The 22,111-nt window shown below is 44.5% G+C and overlaps 1 protein-coding gene and 1 long non-coding RNA gene across 2 annotated transcripts; one reads left to right on the top strand and one right to left on the bottom strand.

The window, feature by feature from the left end:
- Window positions 1–291: 291 nt before the first annotated feature.
- On the top strand, window positions 292–17,101 carry POF1B (POF1B actin binding protein; the record flags this gene model as incomplete). The annotated part of the gene is made up of 14 exons (XM_080352693.1): window positions 292–714; window positions 6,507–6,545; window positions 6,992–7,093; window positions 7,762–7,962; window positions 9,433–9,563; window positions 10,580–10,607; window positions 11,597–11,671; window positions 13,584–13,676; window positions 14,149–14,262; window positions 14,425–14,577; window positions 14,680–14,790; window positions 15,465–15,593; window positions 15,884–15,957; window positions 16,318–17,101. 14 exons carry the CDS (start codon window positions 292–294, stop codon window positions 16,445–16,447), a joined length of 1,803 nt encoding a protein of 600 aa, XP_080208819.1. The 3' UTR covers window positions 16,448–17,101.
- A 1,000-nt stretch (window positions 17,102–18,101) lies between these two features.
- On the bottom strand, window positions 18,102–22,107 carry LOC308045205. Its single transcript, XR_013922727.1, has 5 exons — window positions 21,514–22,107; window positions 20,929–21,010; window positions 19,970–20,060; window positions 19,403–19,551; window positions 18,102–18,423 (listed from the first exon to the last, which is right to left on the bottom strand). It is a non-coding gene; the product is annotated as an uncharacterized lncRNA (long non-coding RNA).
- Window positions 22,108–22,111: the final 4 nt, after the last annotated feature.

Genomic DNA, 22,111 nt, shown 5'->3' with positions numbered 1-22,111 from the left:
AGGGCCAGAGGAAGGTGAATCTGCTGCAAAACACGCCCGGGGCACCGGGCACGACCCCGGGGTCCGCGGTCCCGTCGGCGGGGCGGAGGCGGCCCCGGCTTCCCCGCGTACCGCGGATCCCCCTGGCCGGCTGCCCGCCGAGGGGGCGGCGGCGCGGGGCTCTGCCAGCCGCAGGTGTGTCCTGCCCAAGGCGCGGCCCTCTCGCAGGTACTAATCGCCGCCCTGCCCCGGCCGCCTTCTGCATTCGCCGCCCCGCTCCCCCGGAGCCGGCGGTGCTCCAGCGCGGCCGGGATGTACGGGGGCCAGCAGCAGCTGCAGCCCCCCGCGCTGCCCCCGCACCTCTCGCAGCAGCAGCAGCACCACTACTACCGGCGCCAGCAGCACTACAGCACGCTCCCCGCCCGCCGGCCCGCGTCCTGCCCGGAGCCGCCGCCCCGGCCCCTGCCCTGCCGGGAGCCGCCGCCCTGCCCGGAGCCCCCGCCGCCGCCGCCGCCGTGCCGGGAGCCGCCGCCCTGCCCCGAGCCGCCGCGGCCCCTGCCCTGCTTCGAGCCCGCGCCCCAGCAGCAGGAGAGCGGCGTGGCGTACGACCGGGTGCGGACCTACGGGCCCGGCTGCCGGCGGGTGAGCACGTCCTGCTCCTCCCGGGCGGCCTCGCCGATGGAGTGCTCGCACGGCTACCAGCAGATCCTCTCCGGCTGCGACCCGCTGCAACAGGTACGGGAGCGCCGCGGGGGCTCCTGCCCCCCTCACTCCTCCCTCCCGGGGCGCCGCTCCCCCCCCGCCGCGGGGCCGCGTTCCCTCCCGGCCTGAGGCGGAGTCGAAGCCAAAGGCCGCCCCAGGTGCAGAGGCAGCGCCGGGCCGCCGGCCTTGTGCCGCCGGGCACGGCGGGGCGGCCGCGGGGTCCCGTAGGGCCTGCCCAGCCGGGCGGATGCTCGGGACGGGATTCCCGGTGCGGTGGAGCCGCGGGCGGTGCGGGAGCCGCGGGCGGTGCGGGAGCCGCGGGCCGCCGCCTGTTGCGGGGATGACCCGGCCGAGCCCTTCTCAACCCGCCCCGCCTGTGCGGGGTTTTTCCTCTGGAAAAGTCCTCTCACCTCGGACCGAGCCGAGGGACCCGTCCCTGCGCCCGACGGCCGTTAAAAACACCCGGTCCCTCCACAGAGCACCCGTCCGGGCGAACCGCGGCCGTGCCTGTCACGGTTCCGTGGCGGAGGCCCCGGAGCGGGGCTGTGGCCGGAGGGCCGGCCTGGGGCTCCGCTGCCCTGAGGGGCCCGGCGCGGGCGCTCCCTGCGGGCTCCGCGGTTGCGGGTCGTCATTATAGCACAGCGGGGCCGTTCCTTTGGCCAGGTGTGATCCCAACCCCCTAATTAATTTAACCGTGCAGCGGTGGATGGGTCCGGAGCCGCGCCGACCGGGAGGATCTTATCTTTGAGATGGGCAGCTGATGAAAGCACCCATGGCTTGATGAAGTAGCGAAAGCTTCGTACCTCAGTAACCTGTTTCAATCTAGAACTATTAAATACCTCTCGCTTTAAATGTTTCCTTTTCATTTTGAATAGATAATAGATCCCATATTTGTTCATAGGATCACAGAACAGTTTGGGTTGAAGGGACTTTCCCAGCTCCAGGGATGGTTCATCCACCACCTCTCTGGCCAACCTGGGCCAGGCTCTCACCACCCTCATCATGAAGAATTTCTTCCTCATGTCTTGTCAGAATTTATCTTCTTTTAGTTTTATTTCCTGTTTCACAACTCTGATTTGCGTGTGTTTTAAACTTGAACTTCCAAACACCTTATTATGTTGAAGTATTTTCACCCATTTTATCAGTGGAACTGTAAAAATGCAGCTGGAGCAGGAGCTCGGTGCTGCCTTTCCCACTGATGGGATGTGCACAAAAACTCTTTTCTGCTTATTTGCTGCTAATCATGTAAATATAATATAAAGGTGTGTGTGCTTAATAGTTCTGTTTAAATCGGTGGTGCTAATAACGTGTGTGACTAGGCAGGCAGGGAAGTAATAGAGTCGATTTAGCTTTGCTTTCAAAGTCGTCACAATGCAGTTTAGCAGGTTTGCTGCTGTGTGTGAGTTAAGGAAGTGGCTTGAAGGAATTTATGGAATTTATATAATTTTAACATATGCAATTGGTATTTTAGCTAAACCTTAAATCTTGAAACCAATGACTTAAGAACAGCTATGACTATAAAACGGAAAAGGAGAACAGAGTGGATTCTCAAAACTTTTTCTTCTTCAGACTGTTGTGTGAAGGACTCAATATGGGAATGTCTGTAGGAGTCAATATGGGAATGTCTGTAGGACTCGGAATGTCTGTAGGACTCAATATGGGCATGCTTATTTGTTTCAAGTTGAGCTTTTGTTTAAATGTCTTTCCTGTGGTATTAAAATCATTAACTATGGAAGAGCCTAGGAGTTAAGACCAGTATGAAACCTGATCTTTCGGTACCGTGTTTGCAGAGTTGAAGGGCTGCCTTCCTCTGCTGGGCGACTTCTGTGAATTCTGGACACTGAGCCGCTTCTCTGCTGGTTCTGTGTGGGGTGGATGTGACAGGCACGTTCCCACTGTGTCAAAGCGGCTGGTCCCTCTGTTGCAAGATGTGGGGCAGGAGTGTAAACACTGGTCTCTCACCTCCCAGATAAGAGATCTGCTCGCTGAGGCTGGATGATAGTGTGAATTGCGTTCAATTAATTAAATATTCATTAGAATAAGTACTGCAGTCCCAGGTTTCCTCTACTCTGATAAGTACGTGAACAATTTGATTAGAGCCTCAAATACTATCTCTACAAAGTATGTTTAATTTTCAATGTGTGTTTTAGTCGCTGAATCCATTAAGTCGTGCCGATGAAAAATAATGTCTTGCTGAAGTGTTTTGCGGGATTAGACTTTAAAGACAAAAAAGGGCGTAGTTCAAACCTGGGTTTGTTTGGGTTGCAGTTTTAAGGGAGGAGAGGGAAGGTGCTTAACAAAGACTATTAGGAAGTTATTAAAGAAGAAAACAGCAACAGGGAAGTCAGCAGGGAGTGCACAGAAGGTGCAGCCTTGGTGCTGACTGGGGTTGCCAGGCGAAGGTGCTGGGGAGGGCGTAGGAACCTTCCAGAAAATTGAGTAAGTTGTCCTTTGAGCAGATCAGGTCCAGCTGCATAAGCCAAGGGCTGCAGTGGTACCCGGCTGGCGCAGGTCTTCCGACTTCACACTAGAGTTTTCAGTTAATGGCAGCCTGGAGCTGCAGTTCAAGCTTCTTACTGTTGATAAGAAAAAGGGCCATCTTTGAGCAATATTTAATTTGCTTTTGTAGATTAATTATAAAAAAACGCCTGTGGCACTGTTGATACGCTGTTTTATTGTTTGGTTGCTGTGTTCTGTTGTGTTTGTGTACATTTTTAATAACTTGGAGGGAAAGTCTGAAACTGGTGTTTGCATATAGCACAAATAATTGTACTTTTTGTCATTCAAGATTCAATTCTCTTTACTTTTTCAATCTAACTTTGCTGATGTAGAAGCCAAATGCTACTCCCAGCCATGGCAAGCTTCATCTGGAGCAAAACAAGGCAAATTTGCTCTCATTTGCTTAATCTAAATGAGGATTTTTCTTTAGAATAAATTCTCTTCCAGTGTGGCTTACCTGTGTGAACTCTTTCACCGTGGTGAAAGAATATTGTAGGAGATGGCAGACAGCAGACGTCTGCTGTTGGTGCAGAGGGCAAAACCCTGGAAGCCTCTGTAGGAGTTGTCGATCGTCTGAGATCTTTTCATGGCTGGGCTGGGTCCTGTGAAGTGCTGAGGGCTCTCGCCTCCCATCATGAAAATGGTATAATATTAACCAGCTTGTAAGGTTTGTCTGTATGGTTTGAAACAGACTCAAACAGCGCTGCCGTTTCCATATTTCAGCTGCCAAGTGTAACTCATTCCTTCTGATTAGACGACTGGGTTGCTTGTAATTAACAAGACAATGGGTTATGGGTAAAGGAGTTTGACATAGATTAAATTCTTGCCTTAGTTGCTGTTTTTTTCTCTAGCTAAGGGAAATTGTTGAAATAAGAGTGTACTGATTGTTTTTGCATAAAATTTGCATGCGATAACTGGATACATCTACGAAATGCTTATTTTAAAATTTAAAAATCCTACTTTAAAATCTTAAAGACTAGCAAGAATCATCATGGAAGTGTTGGCGTGTACCTTTTGAAATTACCCTTAGAAACGTAGACCTAGAACAACTAGTCAGGTCGTTAAATCCCAAACCCGGCCGTGCCACTGAAATCCACAGCAGCGCCGGGCTCCCCGCGTTAAATGCTGCATCTCCGAAGCCTTGCAGGAGATGATGGAGAGTGGCCCCAGCTCTGCTCCTTCAGAGCGATGCCAAATGGAAGAGCCAGAGGTGAGTGTCCCTTGGGAGCAGCTCTGGGCCGGGCGGTGGCGTCTCCTGGTGCGGATGGGGGAGCGGGGAAGGCGTGGGGGCACTTGGGGCTGGCACCGGTTCTCAGGGCTCCTCAGCCCCCTCCCGTGGGATGCGGGTCCAGCCTGCTGGGCTGGTGCTGGAGGAAGGGCAGGCGAATCCCCGTTCGTGATGGAGCGAAGGAGATGTATCTGCATCAAAGTTCTTTGGAAATGAAAGACGTCTGGTATCTTAAAAAAAAGCACAATTTTATCCAAGCAAACCAGCCTTAGGTTGTGTGCAATATTCCATACATAATAAGACTGTCCTTTTGAATATTGTAAGAGTGTATTTCAGCTCAAAATACTCCAGTCTTCTTAGTTCTGAATGTATTTCTCTGAGAACACATTGGTAACTAGATAAAATAATTTTACATGTTATCCTCTCTAAACTAGACAGGGCAAGTTGCATATTCCACAGCCCTGTGGCAGCACGATTTACTTCAGGCAGGTTTGTCCAACTTTTTGTCCAACAGTAAACTGAAAAGGTGTATTTTATTTTCATGCACAATGCTCACCTTGTTTCCATGTGCTGTACAGTGGCATCAGCTCTGAATAAAAACCATTTCTGCTCTCCCGTGGCACCCGCGTTGTTGTAGCACTGAGTGCTCCAGTGCGGACAGAGCTGCTGGTGCGCAGCGTTCACTTTCTAAGTATTTTCATTCGTATTCTGTAGGTTTCAGAGAGATATCAGGGTTGGGCTGCATGTTCTAGACTTCCACGTTGTTTCTCTTCAGTGTTATGTCCCAACATAGGGAGTTGTGTTGGCATTGGGGGGTTCCTTTCCTTTATGACCTTCCTCAAGTACACGGCTGTGGGAGGAGGAGTGAGCAGCTTTCAAAGTTTCCTGCAGCAGTTATGATTTTGAGATTTTTTCAATTACCATGATTGCTGCTACAACAGCTTTTCTTTTCTACTTTGATTTCTCTCTCCTGGTGCTGTTATGATTCACTCTTGGGAGATTTGGAATACTGCTTCAGGCTTCCTATACTTGCACAACAAACAGCTGACCTACTTCAGTGGTGCTCGTACCGGGCTCAGAATGTCCCCGAGGCTGAACTGCAGCAATACAACTTCCCAAGCACTGCCCACGAGTTAAGGGAAGAAATGACTTGCTATGAAAATTGGAAGTTTGTATGGCGAGGAAGGATAAATAGTATGCTGTAAACTAACAAATTACCCGATCCTTAGATTAGATGTAGTGGGAATTTTGCTTACTTGGGTCAAGAACTTGACATGGAGACTCGAGGCAAAGAGTGCAATTTGTTTTAATTGATGTTGGTCCACAGGATGGAACATGGTGTCCCCAGTTGCTTCTAGACAGTGCTGGGGGAAAAAAGTATAAGAATCTATTTGAAAATGAACAAAACTGCCACTTATAGATTTCTGTAATTTAAAAAGGCGTATTTCATTTTTCATTCAAGAATGAGCAGATGTTCCGTGTGGCCATCTTGTTTCATAGGTGTCAATTAGGGAGTTTTGTGACGTCGTTTTAAAACAACTCCCACTGCTTGCTGTGCTGGGTAGTGACCTGCCGGGTTTGTTGGCAGTCCCTCTGCCCCTTTCATTTCTGTGTTTAAGCAAAACACACATTTTCTTCTCGTGGTGAAACAAGAAAGTGTTTTAGATGTGCACCCATTTACACCAGCTGACCTGAATACTTAAGACCATAAGTAGAAGATGGTGTCTGTGGAACAGGGACATGAGGTCTTTGAGGGTGTACTCCAGGATGGCAGCTTTGATTTGCATCCTGTTCTCTAGGCACCTACAGAAAATAAGGACGAATTCCCACAGACCTGCAACGAGGTGACTGAGAAAAACCAAACTTTTAATACTGGTACTAACAGATCGTGTCCTGTCACACTGTGTGGGTGCTATTTATTTCCTTGGGGGTGGAAAGACCCCGTCTTAAAATCACTGCTGGGTGATTGCAGCCAGTGATCTCAGTGTGGTTATACCTGGTGGCCACATTTAGATTTGGGAATCTACATAAGCTTGAGCTCTCAGCGTAAAAGCTTTTAAAGTGCAATAATCACTGAAACTTATTTTCTTCCCTGCAGGGCACTATTCGAAGGATTATTATCGAGAATCCTGATCAGGTAGGAAAACTGTTAAGTGCTGAAGTTCTGCTTGTGTAACTTTTCCTCCCTTAATTCTCGTGATTCGGTGAAGTGCTCAGCTGCCTCCATCGGGGATGCTGAATGGTCTGAAGTCCCACAGCCCATAACTTGTGATGGAGAGAGATGGAATTATTAGGGACTGAAAATTCTACAAGATGGCGCGTCAGGCTTCCCACCTCTGAGCAGGTGCTTCAATAGCATTGCTAGTGGATATCAACCTCTGTTTCTGCTGTGTGGATTTCAAATATTGTCTAGATGGAAGCACAGTTGCTTTGTTTCCAAATGGACATACCTTAAAGAACTATCTCAACGTATATGTGTCTTCAAATTACAAACTCCCGTATCATTTTTTAGTCAAAATTACACTAATTCCGAGTTTGCTGCTTCACAACATTTATGAATGTTTTTATTAAAATGTTTTACAGGAGCCGTTATCCCCATTTCTTAGAGGGGGGAATTTCTTTCCTGGAAATAATGTAATCTATGAAAAGACAATAAGAAAATATGAGCTTTTAAATCCACAGCAAGTAAGTTTGTTGTTTATATTGTATATTGCAAAAGAAATGGAGATGGTAGCAGAAACATCATGCTCCTGGGTTGTTTTGACTGGGACATAAGCTAACTTGTAGTTTATTGTTTTGGTGGATGGCTTTGTAAACAGCACTCACTGTTCTTGATTATGAAAACAAGATACCTGTCCCTTATATATTGTACACTTTGAACCTGGAATTGCTGAAAATGTTTATAGGGGAAATATCTCAGGCCATTTCCTGTACTGATATTTTCTGACAGAAGTAACAAAAACTTAGTTCAACTGGAGCTCTTTTTTATCTTGAAAATACTTAAATGAAACAGGATGTGCATGTTTTTAAAGTTAGATCACACAGGTCCTGCTTGCCCAAGTATGTTAAGAGTAACAACATAATTAAATGTGCAACTCAGGAAAGTGGAATTGTCTGTTCTTTTCATTTGCAGCTACTAAATTTTGAGGAGTTGGTGAATTACAACCTTGATGTGTGAAAGGCAAACTCATGTTCAGTTTGGGAAAAAAAAGCAATTTTATTAGGATTATTAAAATATTTGAATCTTGTCATCAGTCTTCCCATGCAAAACCGCATTTCATCCATTTATATGTTCATCTTGAGCTTCCATCTCATTAGTGCAGCAGCTGAAGAAGGTTCATTGTTGTTTCCAGGAGAAGCAGTACCAGTTTTCCCAGCAGTGCCAGGCTCCCCCGGAGCAGTGCCACCCTGCGCAGCCCTGCCAGCAGCCCCCAGTCACACACCAGTGCCAGCACACGCAGACCAGCAGCCCCTGTGAAGTATTTCCAGTCTCTGTGAGCGACGACTGCGGAGGAAACACAGTGAGGAGGGTCACGGTTCAAACCTGCGAACCGGTAAGAACCATTTGCTGCTTGTTTTACTGTTCACAATGTATTTTTGTGTGGTATGCGGAGTACAAAACTTCACAGACACATAAAACTACCAGTCCCCAATCTCAGGAGTTTTTGCTCAAACTTGTAGTAGGGTCATTAAGCACTATACACCTGTCGTACGTCAGTCGCCATCCCTGGAGGGGTTTAAAAGCTCTGGGAGATGTATGAGTGATAAAGGACTAACAAAAAGGCATGACTGTGCGACATGATGAGGTTCTTAGGGACGAGGTTTAGTAGTGGACTTGGCAGTGCTGCGTTAATGGTTGGACTTGATGATCTTAAAGGTCTTTTCCAACGAAAATGATTCTGCATTGTGAGCGAAGGGCAGAGTTTGTGGGTCTGTTGCAGGTAACTTCTTTGTGTGCTGTGATTGCAGACACTGTCTACAACTGCCCAGGACTCAGTCACATGCTATTAAGAAAAGAAAGCAAAAGGCTATTTTAGGTGTTGTATCCTGTTTGTTGTTGGCATAGACTTGACTGATCATCATTCTGTTGTCATTTAAATGTGTCAAGTCTTGCTGGTTTGGCTTTTTTTTTTCTTCTTTATCTGGGAGCGTTACCCACTGAATCAGGTTTCATCTGTCAGTCTTCTTACAACAAAGATTGAGTAATGTGAGGCCTATGCCTCTAGTTTTGGAGAAAAGATACATTACTTTATAAACTGATGACAATTCAGGATTGCTTTCTATCTAAACTGATCAAGGAGGATTTCAAATATATTTCAATTTGATATATAAGTATTTGACGTAGATTCACTGGAAGCACAAAATGGGCTTCCTTTGCCCTTCATTTTACACCAGGTTGTAAGTTCTGGAGTTTCTGAGCCTGTAGGAGGTTTGCTATACATGTGCACTATTATTTCAGTTGGGGTGTAGCGGTCCTTCCTATGCATCTATTTGATCTATAGGTGGTGAGACAAACGGACTTGGTGGCCTCAGTGTTAGACCTATACAGAATCTTTTATAGCCAGATGCTCCCATAAACCAAGTTATGTGCACTCAGCTGGGGTTGCTGTTTAGATTCTTTTTATTGTTCACACACAAACATTTGAGCTGTGGCAACACAAACACCATTTTTGCAGTGGGGAATCTTGCACCCGCCTGGTTTTATCTGGGTGCTGCCCCCAGGCAAGCGTGTACATTAATGAGATTTCCTAATTCTCAGTACTTCCCGTATTAGCGTAATGCTGATGACATTGCTGTAGAAGATATTATTATTTCTTGCTGTTGTAAAGGAAGTCATTTATTTCTATATCATTCACTGCAAACCAGAAGACAGGGAAGATTTAATACCAAGGAAAACAAGTGTTAACAAATTGCAAATTAGTAAGAGCGAACAGAATGAAATCCGTCATCCTTGTAGCATTTTCATGTTCAGCTTTCATTCCGAAGAGAACTCAATGATGATCTTCTTGCGTGTTTTCTGCCAGGTGAATTGCTCCCAGGACAACCACGAGCAGCTGGACTGCCGCTACTTCGGTGAGCTCCTTGCTGAGCTGAACCGCAAGACCAACGACCTGTACAGTTGTTTACTACAGCACGTGGAGAAGATAGGAGGAAGGTACTGGCATTATCTCTGTTCTGCCATTTCGGTGTTCCAGAAAGCTCAGCACTGCACAGCTGGGGGACAGGATTGTTTGCAAGTTGGTTTGGTGTTTTTTTTCCCTGACAACTAGAATTGACTGGGTGTTTTACACATTAATCTAATTCACAGAGTGACTGAGGACATAAAAATGCTGTAAGCCAAGTAAATGTATTGAATTTGATGCTTTTTCAAATTTAGATGAATATGCAATAGGAATTACTTATTCCATGCCTGTTTGCATATAAAGCAACTGAGTATATTTACCGTGTGCTCTGACACATATTTAATGATACAAATCCATTATTACATCTCGAAGGAACCACCCAGATGTCTAAATTGCCATTTCCTTTGTTCTGTCATGGTGTTATATCACAGCTTAATAGACGGCTGGCATAAAGCTCAGTATCTACATGCAAATTAACGCTGAGCATGTATCTGCAGAGCCCTATGGACTGTCTTTGAAAAGAAATGCAGATCACAGCAGCTGGTAACCTTGAATCCTCACCATGTTCTCCCCTTCCCTCACCGTCACCGTCCCTCTTCCCCCCAGTCTAGTCTGGTGCTTTCCAGGCTCACTCAAATCAGAAAATGGTCCCGTTGCAGGGGAAAAGTGGAATTTAAGCATCACAACCTGACATTGCTAAATAAACACTTCAGGCATGTCAATATGTTGCAACAGTTCTGGGTCAACCACTACCAAGGCAATTAACAATGTAATTGGGTTAACCAAACATAATTGGGATAACTGCCCAGAGAAACAGAGATAGTCAGCCTGTATTCACTGGACCGCTGTGGGGATTCCAGCCTCCGCAGATACTTCTGCACGGAGCCATATTTAACAACTCCTGTTGCCTAGCACCTTAAAAGGCAACAGCTCTAGATCCAATAAAGAACCTTCCTTGCTCCGTATTTTAAAGTTAATCTTTATATAGTTGGGACTGTGGGCATGAACAGTTCTCAATACAATCCCTTGGATTTTGTCTGTTTTACAGGAACCACGACATTGAATTTACATCTCAGGTAAGCATCAGGCACGCTCTGGGTAAGCAGTTCCTGACGTGTAGCGCTAGTAACAGTGGTGTGGATCTGCCAGCAAATTAAGGCAAGGCAGTTTTAAAATGAAGGATGCTGGTCTTTGTTACTTAATGATTCCTGCTAGTTAATAATATTCAGAGCCTGAAACCTACTGCTAGACATGTATTTGCAAATGCAGTAATACTGAAAGGAACCTTTCAGAGTTGCGTTATTCCAGAGTGAGAGTCAAATTTTGAAAGCCTTCCTGTTGTGCCAGCAGTGGTTCCATTGTCACACAAACTTACAGAGCTACGTGGGCTTTCACTGTGCACGTTCTGCGAAGGGTCTTTGACTCTCGTGCCAATGACGCTGCTGTTTGGCAGCAGGTGCTGCCCCACGGCGCGAGAAGTGACGAACGCCGCCTCCCGCAGAGCTGAGGAATGCAGGTTGGCAGAACAGGGTTCCCGCCTCTGCAGAAAGCTCGTGTTTGTGAATCGGGCCAGGACAGAGTCATCAGCACCTCTGTTATTTCTAAAGGCATTGTGTATATAGCAGAAATATTTGTCTAGGATTAGAGAATCAGTGCCACTGGCAGTATCTCCTGTGACATATTGATGTCGTCTTCATTGACAGTCTGTTCTTTGTTTAGAAACATGGGATTTACTCATATCATAAACTGCTTGGAGTTCTGTTTTAGCATTAGCGGTTTTCTTGAGAGGAGATTGTTTTGAATACTGCTTTTAAAAAATAAATGTTAAACTCGATGATTTGAATATATGCTTCATGTATCACTTCATCTCAGTTTTTATATGCCAAACATATATGAGACTTTAGAAATTTTCTGGATATACTTTGATCTATTTAATTCTTATTTGCCTTGTACTAGGCATGCTTTTCATAGTAGACCTGTGTAATTAATGGAAGAAACCACATTATGATCTGCCAGGCAAAATTCTTAATCAAGATGTCTCCCCTTTCTTCCCTTCTTTGCTTAGAATGAAGATATTGAAGATTTAATTCCTAAAGGACTGTCTGAGGCAACAAAGCAGCAGATTCGTTATCTCCTCCAGGTACGTGGAGTACAGGGGTTGTGTGTAAGCCTATAGTAACTTGAAACAGCCTCACACATACCAGGGACTCAGTACATAACATACTTCACTCTGTATTCTGCTTATTCCATTTTTTCTAGTGAAGGGTGAGGAATCGTACAGGCGCCTCCACCTTGCGTGTCGTGGCAGTCAGTTCCACAGACAACCTGTGTATTTTAAACTGAGATTTACTGGTGCTTTCTTGCAGTTTCACTGGAAATCACCTTGTCTTTAGACCAATTATAAGAGAACACAGATCTTTCCTCTTTTTATTTGTGTTGTATATTAATGCTTTTTTAAAAGCTAAAGGCAAATAGTAGGTGCTTTACTGCATGTTGAATTGGATGTCAGTTGCCAGCTACTAACGCTTGTAACTTAGGACAGTTGGACAGGGGTGACTTTGCAAGTCCCTTCCAACTGGAATTATTTTTTTACATGGGAGAGGGTCACTGACACCAAAATATTTTGTGACCCCATGTTAGAGCAGTGTCCCAGGCAGCTGGTGCAGCTCGCTCTGTGTGAAAGAGCTGAAACACACATTCCCTGGTTTCTGAAAGTCCCCCTGGTTCTACATTCTTGCACCTGTGCTTAAAAAAATGCACCTGTCTTTTGGGGAACCGGATTTAGTCAGCATCCGTACCCAGCGTGTCTGGGACTACAGACCTGTCCAGCCTCGGGGACGGAGTTACGTGGGGTTGTTTTTTACATGGAGGAGGATTCTGTGCTGGGTGTGCCCAGGGGCACAGGTCTGAGAGCGCCCAGAATTTCACTATGTGGCACCTATGGAATGTAGCAACCTCTAGCACTAAGTAGTTGCTGAGTGGAGATTTATTTATATTTTTATAGTCTAAATTCAACCATTTTTACTTAATCTTTTCTTTTAATCTACTCTCATGTTTTACAATAAAACAAAACTATAAGTCAAAACTGAAATTCTACTTTAATTAAGAAACAAATGAGTGAGTTACACTAGAAATGTTGTTTCTGAAGTCTCACTCACATAATAGCACCAATGGGGATAAAAGTCACCATACAGATGGAGATCTTGATGGCTTTCATCAGTTTGATCAATAAATTTCTATTTTAACAAATAACTTCTAAGGGCAAGTTTCAGGGGAAGAGAAACAGGAGGATTTAAATTTTGTCCAGATAGTAAAAAATACATCTTTTGCATAGAATATTCAGCCCTTCCAGTTGAGTCCAAACTTGAGGAATCGTTCTTTCAAAATCTGTTTTTCTTCTTTCAAGTATTAGAAATGTATCATAAAATGCAACAGTTGTGTTTTAATATGAATCAATACAGAGCTGTTAACATGCATTTAAAGAACAGATGAGCATTAGGCTGTTGTGCGTTACTGCCTCTCCTTTCCATACAGCTGAATCCTTTAATCTTTGGGAGCTTTTAAAGGGAGGAGTTAGTTGTATGGCCTTTTTTTAAAATTTATTTTTAAAATTTTAATTAAATTGCCTTGCCTGTGGGCAGAAAGCGCCCTTTGCCAGCTCCCAGAGATGATGATTCATTCCTCTCTGGCTTCTTGGCTAGGGGAGTTAATTTTTTCAAATCTGCCTAAGTCACAGAACTCTGAACACTCGAAAAATGACTGTGCAACATTCACACATTTATTTTTCCCTTTATTGGTGTACAAATGCGGTTCTTTACTCTCCTGTTCCTTCAATTTAAAATTATGATCCTGTGTTCCAAAGCATTAATACACAAACTATGCCAAAGTGCACGAAAATGTTTCTTTGTAGAAACTGTGGGCAATTCAAAGCCAGACATGCATTGGTTCTCAGAGTGGAGTTACTCTCGACTGCAGAGGAGTTTTCTGTCCGACCCATTGTCAAGCATGTTGTAAACAAAGCACGCTAATTAATCCTTCTTTTCTCCTCCTAGATGAGAGTGACATCGGATAAATCTTTGAGACTTGTGCTTTCCACTTTCAAAAATCTACGTGAAGAGCTCAGCCACTTGCAGGATGACCTGGGGGTAAGTCTGGCTGTTCATTCTTGTGGCATCATCCTTACGAGGAAATGGAAATGGTGAGCTGGAAATGGCTGGTTTGTGAATGACTTGCAGCACTCACACAGCGGATGAGGTTACGTTTCTTTCTAGCACTGGTTTTCCTGTGTTCAGTTTGTTGAAGCCTAAAATCCCAAATGCTTTCAAAGGGAGAAAAGACTCTGCTGAGTGGAATTAGACTTAAAGCTGAATTGGTGTCCATGTGTGGAACTGAGAGCAGTGTCAGGATCCCAGCCTCACCACGCAACACAAAGCCACAGATACCACTGTGATGGGCACCTGTGTGCTGTGTAGTTTAAAAAACACCGTTTCAGGAAAAGGGAGTGTTTTCTCAGTTCTAAAACATCACTTACTAATTACTCAGTGTGTTGCACTTCGATTGCGGGAAAAGTTTACTGAAAAGTTGCTGCTATTGACCATAAACACTTTTGTCTTGCAGCAGTTAGAAACTGACAACGTCTTACTGAAGAAGGATTTGGCTTTTAAAGATTCTCAAGTAAAAGAATATGAAACCATGTTGGCTTCTCTGAGAGAGAATAATCGCCAGCAGCAGGTAAATCTAAACCCGTACTTTCAGTGTAATCACAGTCAGCTCCAAACCAGCCAGTCCGCTGACTCGTGTTACGCGTAACTGCCCGGCGCACGAGCGTGATCCCGTGAGCTCTGCGGGCGACCCTGCGCTCACCACCTGTCTCTGGTCTCTGCCCTCGCCCAGCAGGCGCTGCGGGACAGCACAGCGCGCTGCCGCTCGCTGGAGGAGCAGCTGCTCTCCCTGCGGCTCAGCGAGGGCGAGAAGGACTGTCAGCTCAAGGAGCTGGAGTACGGCAAGCGCGCCCTGGAGCAGGAGATCCAGAGCCTCCGGCTGCAGGTAACGGGCTCGCCTGTTCTTCACAGATACAGGTGTGTAATGCATGAAAAATAATGACAAAAATGCTCTTTTAAAAATAAAAAACTAGTGAATTTTCTGTAGGCTTGCTCTAGTCCAACGCTCCAGACCACCACAGATGAGCTCTCCAGCCGTTACGTAGAGATGATCAATAACTTGAGAGAGGACAAAGATCGTGAGATCCGCAGTCTCAGGGTAAGCTGTTTCACCTGCTGTGTGTGTTTCTCACCTTGTGTGACTGCGGGTGAGCAGTTTCTTCTTTAATTAAGGAACAGGAAAGATCTACCATATGTACTTTATAGATATCTCTTGGTTCTGCAATTACCTTATACATCGCCACTTCCGAGGGCTCAGAAACCCTTCGAGTAGAACATAAAACTGTGACTAAAAAAAACCAAAACTGAACAACCCCACAACCAAAGAAACAACAATTCCTTTGATACAGAAATTTGTGATTAATGAGATTAGCAGCCTTTCCTAAATGGAGGCGTTGTGTGTCCTAAGAAAGTAAGAAACTAGCCAAAAGACACCCAACAGAAAACAAAAATAAATCCCTGTGAAAACTGTATGTAGGAAACATCTCATTTAAATCATGGTAGTAATATAGTCCCACCCTGGAAGCCAATTCAGCTTGTTCAGTGTTGTATTAGCTTTGTTCAGCATTATAAAACCATTACACTGATACTAGGTGATACAATTAGCACTTTCTGAAGTTACTGTGCAGCTCAACATTCTTATTTGAAAATCACTGGGTCTCACTGGTAAAGATTTTAATGGAAGAAAATACGTCTAGAGTCCTAGAAATATACTGAAAAGGGAACGTGCAAGGAGCACGAAACACCTGAATGTTCCTTAAATATGTTTTATAGTCTCAGTTATCCCAATTCCATCAAGATATATCAAGGAGAGAAGGAAGTAACAGTGACTTGCAAATAAGGTTGCATGAACTGACATCAACGCTGGAGGAGAAAGATGCTGTTATCAAACAACAGCAAGAGGTAAAATAATACAACTTATTTCTCTGCTAAGAATTTTTATCTTTAAGCCTCCACTTGTGGTGTCGGTGGAAGTTCACTTGGAAGTGACTTTACTCTGCTGGTTCAGCAGTCGGGGTTAGGATTGTTTTTGGCTGAACGCTGTTCCTCTGCCAGGCTTCGGGAGGGGCAGGCTTGTTTGGACTGCTTTCTGAGAGAGAGGGGCATTTCTGCAAATACCTTGTTGTGATTTTAGTGAACTAATGCTTCAGAAAACATTGTTTCATCCGACTCTTTACTTTTGCTTTTCTTAGGAACTCTTCAGGTTGAAGCATGAGAAATTATCAGGCAATCCGTCCCCTGGTGTAACAACTATCATCACTAAGAAGTAATGTGGTTATTCACCTTTCTTAACAATACATCCTTTTGATTTTCTAGTGTAAAGCCTCTGTTAACCAAGTTCTTGCCTCCTGAAATTGGCTGAATGCTGTTTGTTAACTGACAGGGTAATAGCCGAACTAGGGTTTCCTGTCCAGGGAGGATTCAATACCAAGCGCTTATTGTAAAAGCAGCTGGAGGGGTGGCCAGCACGGTGACGTGACATCTCAGTGACTGGATCAGCCTTTTAGTTACTAGTGAAAAGCTTTGGGGATTGATGAGTGGAAGGATGATGTGGCAAGATCAGAGTCAGTGATCTGGATAGGGGTGGGCAGACTTCAGTTTACAGGTTTGCAACTCTTCAATACAGGTACAGGAATCAGTATCCTATTCTGGGTCTCCTGTCTGACGACTACAAGGCGACATCACCTGTCAATAAATCACAGACTATTGTAATTGAGAGGACTGGAGAGATATGGAAACAGGTAAGTTCTACCTAGAGATTGACTATTCAGTCTCTGAAATTCCTAAGTATTCAATTTAGCCTCAAAGAAAGTATTAGCCAAGCTGAGAGAAAGCCATAGTGTTAATTGAACTTGGCTGCAAAAAGCGAAGTGACTGATTAAAGTCACGGAACTGCACTCTCTAGTGCAAGAGGGCAGTAATTGTGGGGTGGTGTATAGATAAAACAGCCTTTCCTTGTTTTCTCTGACACATAATAACCTTCAACAAAATTAACAAAAGGTAACTCCAAACTATTATTAAACATCATAAGCACCTTGTCCCTGAAGCCCACAGTGAGCCAGGGCAGCGACTAATCCAGGAAACACAGCAGCGTGGTGACTTTTTAAGGAGTGATCCCAAGTGGAACAGCAAGACACAGGAGCTATTTATGTTACAGGGCACAAGGTCATGTTGCCAAGTCTGAATGACCAGGTAAAGGCTTGAGAAAGGTCAGTGTGGCCAGTTCTTGTGTTCTGAACAAGGGCCTGTGGGGCGCTGGCTGCAGCCAGCGCAGCCGAGCAGCACCATAAACAAGTGCAGGAAAGCAGCTTTGTGGGAGGACACGGCCAAGAAAAAGACAACGATGTGAGCGGCCTGAGTAAAAAAAGGGTAAAACATCTGGCATGTTCTAGAAGGATACGTTACCTGGAGTAGGATTAAGAAAATAAAAGGTAGAGGGCACTGGCAAACAGCAGTTTTATCACTGATCTCTAAAACTCCTCCAGTTGCACATCAACCTAGTGAAATGTCCAGGAGTTAAAGAGTAATGAAAAAAATTACAAAAATAAGGCCCAACCTCCCCTCTCTCCCAGCTTGCTTCAAAAGTTAGCCATACTTTATAAAAAATGGGAACGATGAGTGTACTCTGCATTGGAAGAGATCAGTATCATTACACCAATGAGAACTGTTTGTATTTTAGTTTCCCAAGCACTCTATCAATCACTCCTGCAATTTTCAGCTGAAACAAAATTACTTTGCTGCAAGATGAACTTGATAAATCCCGTGTGAGCAGTGCCAAGTTCACCTTTACTCCAGGCTTAACAAGCACTTGGTCTGTGCTCGTGTCCTGCAGCCAGATCTGTCTGTCTGCACTCAGTACTGAACAGTAACACTGATGAGCAGCTGAGTAGTGCCAGGTTTATACTGGGAAGTAGGTGGTACATTACACAGGCTTTCAAGCACTGATTATTTGTTATGCTCAAGCCTTTTAAGATACTCAAATGAAAGTACTTTAATGTGGCTTGTAACGTCAATCCAAATTACATTAGAGAAAACTTTTAGGGCAAAAATTCTGTAGTAGCTGCTATGTAGGTAGCTGATAACTTCCCATTCTCGGCTGTTTTCCCAAGTACAGAACGAGCTCTTGTCCTCGGTTTTGCGTTTCTTGGAGCCAGTGAATCGTGTCAGTTCTGACACTGCCCTTCCTGAACAAAACTGTTCACAGGTTAATGCCACAGCTTGGACCTCACCAGCACAGACCTGCTGAGCGTTTGTGAGGGAGGAGAAGATCATGGGCCCCTTGAAGTCAGGTTGTTAGAGAAGTAGTACATAATTAAATAAGGCATGCTCTATAGAGCACAAGTTTGCTTTATAAACAGAAATAGGTTTGTGCATTTTCTTCTAACAAGTTGCTTGTTTCTTTCAGGAATGAAAGAAGCCCCTAAGCCAGAGCTGCTCAAAGGTGAATTCAAGTGCTTTACTTTCTGCTATTTTGCCTCCGAAAAAGGTTTGGTCTGACAGTGAGAAAGGCTGGGGAATGCATAAGGACATGGAAGCATGAAGACATGGAAAACACGGTCTCGTCGCCACCATAAAGAACTCGGTTACCTGTGTCCGTAACAGCTGTGTACAAATCTCCCCTGTACTTTTGCACCCTTACGTCTCCCTCAGGAGAGCGCTGTGCCTTGCTTTTGTGTGGACTTGGGTTTCTTGACATGACTGACTTCTGTTCTCCAGCCAGTCCCGGTGCAATCTGAGAGACAAAAGGAATAAGCGTGAAACCTTTTCCTTTTTTTCCCATTAGCCTCCTCTTCTGTCCTGTCTCCTCTCGCTGAGAAGTGAGCGGGATACCAGTTAAGTCCCATAAACGACGAGTGGCTGGTTCCAGCACAGACGGACTCTCACACCGACAATTTCTCTACTGCTGCCTGTTGAAGATGAAGCAAACCCCAGAAGCAACCTTCATGGGGAACTTTAAAAATACCTCACTGAAAAACGCTGACCTTGCATCTGCCTGCGCAGGGGAACCTAAAACACAAAGGAAAATGTCTTAACCCACCCCAGCTACACAACAACTCAAACTTAGCTACTGAGTTGGCAAATACCAGAGTTACGTATTTCAGTGCAACAGGGCAAATGCTGCTTCTAAAAATGCCACTGACCTCAGAGCTGATGTATTTTCAGCTGAATCTTTAATTCCCCAAACCAGCCGTAAGTATTTCCTTTGCCTTGCTTAAAAAGTTCAAGAACTTGGTATATTTTTATATAGAAAACCTTCCTATGAGGATAGCTCATAGGCCAAACTTCATTCTCAGACCAACCTTCCATTTACAATTTTTGCTCCTTGCAGGACCACAGCAATTCTCTCAAAATGATTTGGTATGAATAATTAAGCAGTTGTCTCAGCAACACAGTGCAGAGAATCACGGGAAATTTTGAACTATGCAATCAAAAGGTGCTAGCTCTTCAGCATGGGGTTCTTGCTTTGCTTTATTTTAGACATATATTTCTATTCACAAATTATATATATATATATATATCTCATGACAACATATAATGGTGAAAGCAAGCTGTAGGCTATGTGTAACTATGAAATAAACCCAAGATAAACTTCTGAGTCATGTCTGTCTGTACTGGAAACATCCCGTGTCTATGCAATAGGCTAGGGGCTTGTTTTAGGTGATACAATATTGTCTTTTTTAAACAACGTGTTAGTCTAAATGAATATTTACCAGTAAATGAGTGGTGTTGGGTCCATTCTGTTGCTCCTGACACCAGTCCTGTGCTCCATTAACCTGGGACGGCAAAGGTGACCTCATTGTGTTCGTACCTGAAGAGCCAGGGTGAAATCTGCTCCCCCCGCTGCTGCAGCGTGTCCAGCCTGCGGGTTCAGAGCCTGAATCAGAGTTTGCACCATCAAACCACAATCACTTTAGCCTTGTGCTACAAAAAGAGGTTTTAATTGGTTAAAAATTAAATATTCTCATTTGAATGAGGAGTGCCTTTCCCCTCTGAAATCAGTAATTATTAGATTCTAACATAAGCTCCTCATTTCTGTGTAGCAGTTAGAAATAAGGTACGTATGCACACAGAGTTAACATACTAATGTCACAGAACAGTGTCAAAGTGTATTCTGTCCCAATACATAATTTCAATTATGCTGTCATCTAATGACTTTTCACCTTTGGTGACGTAAATGATAAAAAGAGAAAGAACACTTCATTTACAGCCATCGCACTGTCACCTGTGCAGAACTGTTACCCTGCTTGAAGGCGACACAAAATACTTGGCTGACTTACCCTGGGCTTGGCCACGATCTCAGTGGGCTGGACTGGTGGACGATCACAAGCGGCTCCGACAGGCTGCGAGCAGCGGGAACACAAGAAGTTCCTTGAAGAGAGGGGGAACACAAATACTTTACAAAAAGAAAAGCCCAGTTTGCCCATTGCAGAGGGCAGGTGTCAGTACTGTGCTGTGCGGCACGGATCAGCTTTGCTGACGCTCGTTCCTGTATTTTCAGACTGACTGATGCTGTCAGTGCTGCAGAGCTGCTGTAAAACACGGTTTACCCACAGATAACACATAGCAATAGGTACTTGGCCAAAAACCTGAATTAGCGATGAAACTTAATGGCCATTTGGGGCTGTGTTTGATTTCAAAGCGGATTTATTTTAAAAGCAGATTTAGTATTTTTTTAATTATAAAAGCACATCTTATTTGCTGTGGTCTCATCTATTGCCTCTGTTGAACTGAAACTGATTCAGCTAACATAACTGCTGCAGTTGGTTATAGTTTCTCATTTACTCATCTCTCTACATCCTCATTACCACCCCAGTTACAAACAGCATACTTTTGAGAATTTTCACCTCAGTTTCAGGTAGGTCCATTGCAACTTCTACATTTTTTTTCAGGAACAAATTAAAAAAAAAAAATCAAAGACAGCACTTACTTCACATATTTACAACAATCTACTTAGTGCCCTACTGTCTTTACCAATAGTTCTGTTAACAAAACCCTCGCTGCCTGAGCAGATCTGACAGTGTGTGGAGGTTCTTGTTCTTACACTGAAGAGAGGAGAAAATTGTCCTCTGGTTTCTACTCCTGACTCTTCCAGACAACTCAGTTGCCATACAGAACAGTTTCTCTGCCTCAGCTGTAAAATAAAAGCCCAATACAGCCCTGGTTCATAAATTACCAACAGCAGCATTCCTTTGGAAGAGCCGCCAGAGCCTTTGAACGCGACATCAAGGCACCTCACCTGTGCCTCGTGAGTGCTCCACTGTGGCTCTGCCGCATTTTCTCTCTCAATTGCATTACCTTCAATTGTTGGCATTTGAAACCTGAAGAAAAGAAAAATACAGATGGTGATCAAGACATGAATCATTTTTAACTGCTCCTGGCTTTTAGGGAGCTCTTAGTCTGTCTTTCAAAAATGCAGTAAACAAATCCAATGTTTTAGATCCACCCTTCCACATGTCTGTGAAACTCAGTGCTTGCTCAAGCGCCCACGAGTGTTTGTACGTGACGGCCAGCCCAGCAGGAGCGGGCGGAGCAGGAACCCAAGGGTGCGGAGCAGGAACCCAAGGGTGCGGAGCAGGAACCCAAGGGTGCGGAGCGGCGCTGAGCTCTGGGCAGCGAGCGGCATCCCGCACGGCCCTGGGCTGAGGGCAACGCTCCAGAGCAGCAGCTCCATATCTCACACCGCTGGCTCAAACACCAGCTGCCCAGAAGTTTAATTTCTGCCATTTCTAGCCCCCACATCCTGTGCTGTGCTCCACGGCAACGCAGGATTGAATCTTTCCACAAATTTTGCTGTAATAAAATGTGTGAAATACTCACATACCTGACTATTCCATCTGTGAAGTGGGAAACTGAGCCTGCACAGATGTAGGAGAGTCAGAAACTATCGTCTTCAGTCTGCTACGAGGAAACTCCTTCAGTCTATGTATTCAATATAACGTTCAGGAATAAAGCATTGAAACAGTCAACAAAACACAACTTTAATCTATTAAGATTTTTTTAATTCTACAGCCGCCTCCTCTAATTGCTGAGCATACAAAAATAATAGTATACACCAAAAAACACTAATAGATTGATGTCTGCATCATTTCTGGTTTTTAATACAAAACCTTCAAGTTCACTGGCTAAAAGCCCATGGGAGATCCTTGACAAAGGGCTCATTTAATATCGCACTCCAAGTTCGTAGTTACTACTGATATCATAATTCAAGTGTTCAAAGAGAGAGGGAAATTAAGACAGCAATATTTTGAGTATTTGATTTTGCAGGCTGTTCTTATTACACAGATAAAAAGACAAAACCTACCTGGCTTTTCCCAAAATATGTGAGAAGTTTTATGTTCTCTTTACTTAAAGGAAAAAATGTCAAAGCATGTTAGTATCATATTTGATAATTATTTTAGAAATACACACAAACACATTAC

Source organism: Nesoenas mayeri, assembly GCF_963082525.1.
Source record: "Nesoenas mayeri genome assembly, chromosome: 13".
NCBI lineage: Eukaryota > Metazoa > Chordata > Aves > Columbiformes > Columbidae > Nesoenas > Nesoenas mayeri.
The sequence above is the reverse complement of the archived record's forward strand: the minus strand, read 5'-3'. Positions and strand labels throughout refer to the sequence as shown.